Here is a 5,377-nt window from a genome sequence, read left to right on the forward strand (position 1 = left end):
ACAGGCCAGTGCCATTGGCTGACAGGTCCCGAGGAAAGGTTTTCTGATTGGTCTGATCTTCTGAGAAAACTGTGGTCACACAGTGGGAAGTTTATACAATGTAAAGGATAATGACATTTTGGGGAAGAGCTACAGAGATGATTAGATTTTATTCCTTTCCTTTCCTTTCTTTCCTTTCCTCCTCCCTTTCCTCCCTCCCTTTCCTCCCTCCCTTTCCTCCCTCCCTCCCTCCGCAGAAACCAGAAAGGTTCATTATACAAACCATTTTCCCATACTTTGGGCACGTATGAAAACCTGTTGAAGAACTTGGATTTTGCTTTAAAATAGATCCAAGTTCAATTCCTAGCCCCATCACGTTGTAGCTGAGTGATGAGTTCTCCTGAGCAGGTTTCTTAACCTCTTTGAACCTCGGGTTTCTCACCCGTATGCAGCATCTACGCCCCCCGTTATATGGGCCTGAATGGCGTCATGCACACAGGGTGCATATTAAGTGCCTGGCACAGCCTGCATTTGATAAGCAGTCAAGAAATGTAGTTGCTGCTGCCGCCATGATGACGACGGTTGTCACTGTTTCTTTTCCCCCTCTTTCCCGACCCAGGGCCATCCAGGAAAGCCTCCTCGCCAGCTCCAAAGGCCTGTGCCCTGGTGCCTCGAGTGGGACGAGCCGTTTTGATAGCGACTTGCAGCTGGCCATGGAGCTGTCTGCCAAAGAGCTGGAGGAGCAGGAGCTGCGGCTCCGGGAGGAGGAGGCGGAGCTCCAGCAAGTCTTACAGCTGTCTCTCACTGAGAAGTAGACCTGCCTGCCCACGGGCTGCACAAAGCAGAGGCTTGGGGCTGCAAGGAGTGCTGCGTCACCAGGGCCCTGGGGCAGAGGGGCTGCACCCGCCCTGTACACAGCAGCCGCCAGCTGCCCCGTTCTTTACGCGGAGGTGCAGGACCTGGGGACTCCAGGTCCATCCACGCCGCCCCCTGGTGAAGGGGCTGGGAACTGGCAGGCCCCATCTCCACGCTAAGGGGAGGAGGGCATCGTCACTTTCCATTAGCTGTACTGGCTTGCAGGCCACGTTTCTACTACCAGCTTTAAACAAAAACCCAATCCCCGCAGGTTTGTAGATTCATTTTTACCAAGGAGTGATAACAAAACAAGTTATTGCAGAGTCAGGTGCTTTTATATATGAGAGCAGCAGCCTTTGTATAGTGTGGTTTATGAAAATTTATGAGATACTTCTTTACAGTTCACCAAAGAAATGGATAATCTGTGCCGATCTCTTTTATTTTTACCTTTATACAGGGTTTCTAGGACACCATCACTGTTCCTCCTGCATCTCCACCGTATTCTATTCCTTCCACTCTCAGCTCAAGTTAAAGAGGAGATATGTACAGGATCTATTTTAGAGTAGGGTTAACTAGTTGCATCAAATCCAGATATACTGACCACAGATGTTGCCTTAGCCTTCAAAATGACTAATAGTTTCAAACCACCTCAGTCCACTTACGAGGGATCTGATTGGAATTTGTAAAGGCAGTTCCTTTGAGAGCAGGCTCCTCCAGGCGAAATCCAAGGCAGCTAATCCTGTCCCTGAAGGAACAGCGAGGAGAACCTGAGCTTTGTTCTTGGAGTGGGCAGGCTGGCCAAAATACCGGAACAGCACAGAACCAAAACAAGTGTGTGTGTTCCACGCCTTCCCCAGTGCAGGATTTCCATGCAGAGGCCCAGAAAGACCCACGACATCCCTCGGCTCACTTGAGAGGAAGGGGTGGAAGTCAGAAAAGGGAGCTAGCTACTACACAGGGAACTCCATGGCTCTGAATTGAAAACGGAACATGAGTCCACATTGCTTTTTAGAGTTTAAATCAACATCTTTCTGGATAAATATATTTTTTAAAAAGAATCTTTTTATTATTTTTAAAAGATATAAAAACAACTACTCCCATCAGTAGCAATACAAGGTTATACATTTTAACCAGATTTTCTCAGGCCTTTTTTGGATACCTTTAGTAGTGAACTATTTTGTGTAACCCTTCTGTAAATAACCATCACACAACATACAGAACCCTGGGGAATACAGCTGAGGGCACCGTCACTCTGGCCCCTGTATTCATTCCCACAGGCTGCACTGAAATAACCTGGTAAACGATATCCTCCTCTGTTTTGCATCAGTTTCCTATCTGTTGCGCTTCTTTTTGGATGAGATGGGAAGAAAAACATAAACTACTGTTCCAGTTGAACTCTGTATCATACAGTTAGCATTGCCAGTAAAAGGTTCCTAGTCACAAAGAAATGTGCTTTTGATTCCATCTGCCTTTTTTTTGTCACGTTTTGACCAAAATTCCGTCTCTGCACACAAGGCCAGTATATGCAGCATCGCATTTGTTTCAGATACACACCTTGGCGTTTTGTTTACTTAGTATTTACCTTGAGGACACTTCTTGGCAATGGCTGCAGTTAGGCCACAGTTTACTCATGAAGGTGAATCTGTTTGCATTCCGTTGTTCTGCTTCCCGACGTCTTTCTCCCAGGAAGTCAGTTAAAAGGGACTGAGCTTTTTGTCAACCTGTCTGCAGCGTTTTCACGTGTTCACTCTCTTAAAATGCAAATAAAGACTGCTTCCTTAGAGGGTGCTCGTACAACATCCTAGATGGCCTTGAGTCTTCCTTTCATGCTGGTTTTCTAGTCACTGGATGTACCACTTCCTGTTATGCGTTGTTGGAATGCCTTCCCAGTGCTGTTGTATATTACAAAGGTAACATGCTTCCCTGCCCAAGCATGCAGTGCGGGCACCCCACGCTGCTTGCTTCAAATGGAAACTAAAAGCCAGCCAGTGTCAGGGCTGCAGCCGTCCTATGGGAGATGGACTGGCTCTTCCAGAGTAAGGGAAGCCAAGTCAACACCAACTCTAACGTGACTGAATATGCTCTCTCCTTTGTAGTCAAAGTGCTATGTGAGGCCGTTCTTAGAAATTCAGGTGATAATTAGGGCATCCAGACTTATCCTACGCCAGATATGCTGGTATTAAAACAAGGCAAAACTATTTGGTTCCAGAAAGAGGTCTTGGTTAATTCTGGGAAAATGAAGAAGCTGCTTTGCTTTTAGGGGAAAGTAAAGAGCAATACTTTGAACTAGTGAGACACTGAAGAAAACTATTATTCTTCTTAGGCTGAGATGTAGTACCTATGGATTTTTTTAATTAAAAAACTAAGTTTAGGTTCAGTAACGTTTGGATGGCCCAATATCAGTAGCAAACTTTGAGTAACTTCTATATAAAAGACATTACTAGGAACTAAGTATAGAAAAGTTCCTAAGACACTTTGCTCCATAAACAAGCTCATCACAACATAAATAATATGAGGTGTCAAGGAAGCGAAGTCTGTAAACAATGACAGGAGAGAGAAAGACTTAATAATAACCACTAGCTTGGTCCGTTTGCTGCTGACATCAAAGACAAGCTGGATTACCGCACCTTCAAACGATTCTTTACAGTGCAGTAAGTAATGAAGTTCAAAGTCCACACTAGGCCCATGTCTAGAAATATGTGTGGATTTAAGATTGAGGTCCAGCTGAAACCAAATGTAATATGAGATCTGACAATTAAATTCAAGAACTCATCCTAGAAAAAGTGGTACATACCTCATTGCTGAATATCACTACGGTCACCTTCCAAGTGCTCCCCTTGGGAAGCTATGCACTGATGCCAGCGCCTAATCTACCCTTCAAAGCAATTTTGGAACTCTCTTTCTGGAATGGCCAACAGAGCTGTCGTATTACCCTTGATGTCCTGAATGTCATCAAAATGTCTTCCTTTCAATATTTCCTTTATCTTCTGGTAAAGAAAGAAGTCATTGGGGGCCAGATCAGGTGAGTAGGGAGGGTGTTCCAATACAGTTATTTGTTTACTGACTGAAAACTCCCTCACAGACAGTGCCGTGTGAGCTGGTGCATTGTCGTGATGCAAAAGCCATGAATTGGTGAAAAGCTCAGGTCGTCTTTTTCACACAGGCTTTTCAGCACTTCCAAGTAGTAAACTTGGTTACTATTTGTCCAATTGATACAAATTCATAATAACTGCTCTGATACCAAAAAAGGTTAGCAACATTGATCATTGCAAAAAGTTTGCAAACTTAATTATCAGACCTCCTATAAGACTTCAGAGCCTCTTTCAGATTTCTTAATCTCAACTTTAAAAAAAGCTTAATATTTGCTAAAATTACTCATTTTTATGATTGTTGTTAAGTTACTCATGTTCATTTGGGTACTTGGTAGGTATTCTGAATACAGTTCAGTTAGAGGTCTAGGGTTGGGCTACCCCTTTACCCCACACTCCCAAAGATGAAGGTTAGGAAAGTAATATCCACTTGAAAGTACTACCCTGTTTCACCGAAAATAAGACCAAGCCGGACAATCAGCTCTAATGCATCTTTTGGAGCAAAAATTAATATAAGACCCGGTCTTGTATAAGACCGGGTCTTATAGTAAAATAAGACCGAGTTTTATATTAATTTTTGCTCCAAAAGATGCATTAGAGTTGATTGTCCGGCTAGGTCTTATTTTCGGGGAAACATGGTAGTTGGTCAGTCTCTGGCGCATGCAAATTTTTAGTATAATTCTCTCCCCCAGAATTGATGTCCTTATCTTTACTCGTCTTTCTGTAATAAGCCTCTTTCTACAAACATCCATTGTCTTACTTTTGCTTGAAATCTCAGTGAACGGATGGTAACATTGGAATGAAGATACAGGCTGGGTTTTGCATTTGTACGTGGAATAACTATTGCAAGGGTTTTTCAGAAAACAAACATGATCCTACTACCTCTGGCTGGTGACTACTGAGCAAACATTAAGTCACAAGGTTTATGGATCTGGCAAGTTTTCACAGTTTTCCTTTTAAAATCCTAAAAATTTTTAGGCAGCATATCAAAACGTGGCATTCCAGATGAATGGGACTTAACTGTCAATGCCAGTCTCTCAGAATCCCACCCACTCCTCTTCCATCCGATCAGTAACCACAGATTTCTATGATACAAGACAACTGTGGTATTCCCACCATGTGTGTTAGTTTTCAAATCATTCCATCTTCACTATAATTAAGAAAGATAAAGTGTGTATCATCATTTCACAGATGAGAAACTGAGGCTCTGGAGAAGTTAAGCCTGTTTGTAATTTGTAATTAGAGCTAGAACAAGAATCCTCTGACCCCTGGCCCAGCCCAAGAAATTATGGCTCAGTTTTCTGAAATAATACCTTGCCTTGGGACAATAGTGTTATTTCAAATATGAATTTAAAAACCCACTTAACAGTGCTTCCTTAAGAGATTAAATCAGATTCAAACATACATACCTGTATTTTAAACGCTTGGAAAATAATTAGGAGTAAGACAGCATG

General features: G+C 43.0%; 1 protein-coding gene across 1 annotated transcript in view; it reads left to right on the forward strand.

Moving 5' to 3' along the window:
- ANKRD13A (ankyrin repeat domain 13A) overlaps positions 1 to 2,638 on the forward strand; it is a 28,569-nt gene extending 25,931 nt beyond the window's left edge. The window contains exon 15 of the mRNA XM_019757481.3: positions 599 to 2,638. Coding sequence (XP_019613040.3) covers positions 599 to 794 — 196 coding nt within the window. The 3' untranslated portion in view covers positions 795 to 2,638. The remainder of the gene's footprint in view (positions 1 to 598) is intronic.
- The last annotated feature ends 2,739 nt before the right edge of the window (positions 2,639 to 5,377 follow it).

This window comes from Rhinolophus sinicus, chromosome 9, assembly GCF_057876585.1.
Source record: "Rhinolophus sinicus isolate RSI-liver-muscle chromosome 9, RSI-T2T, whole genome shotgun sequence".
Taxonomy (NCBI): domain Eukaryota; kingdom Metazoa; phylum Chordata; class Mammalia; order Chiroptera; family Rhinolophidae; genus Rhinolophus; species Rhinolophus sinicus.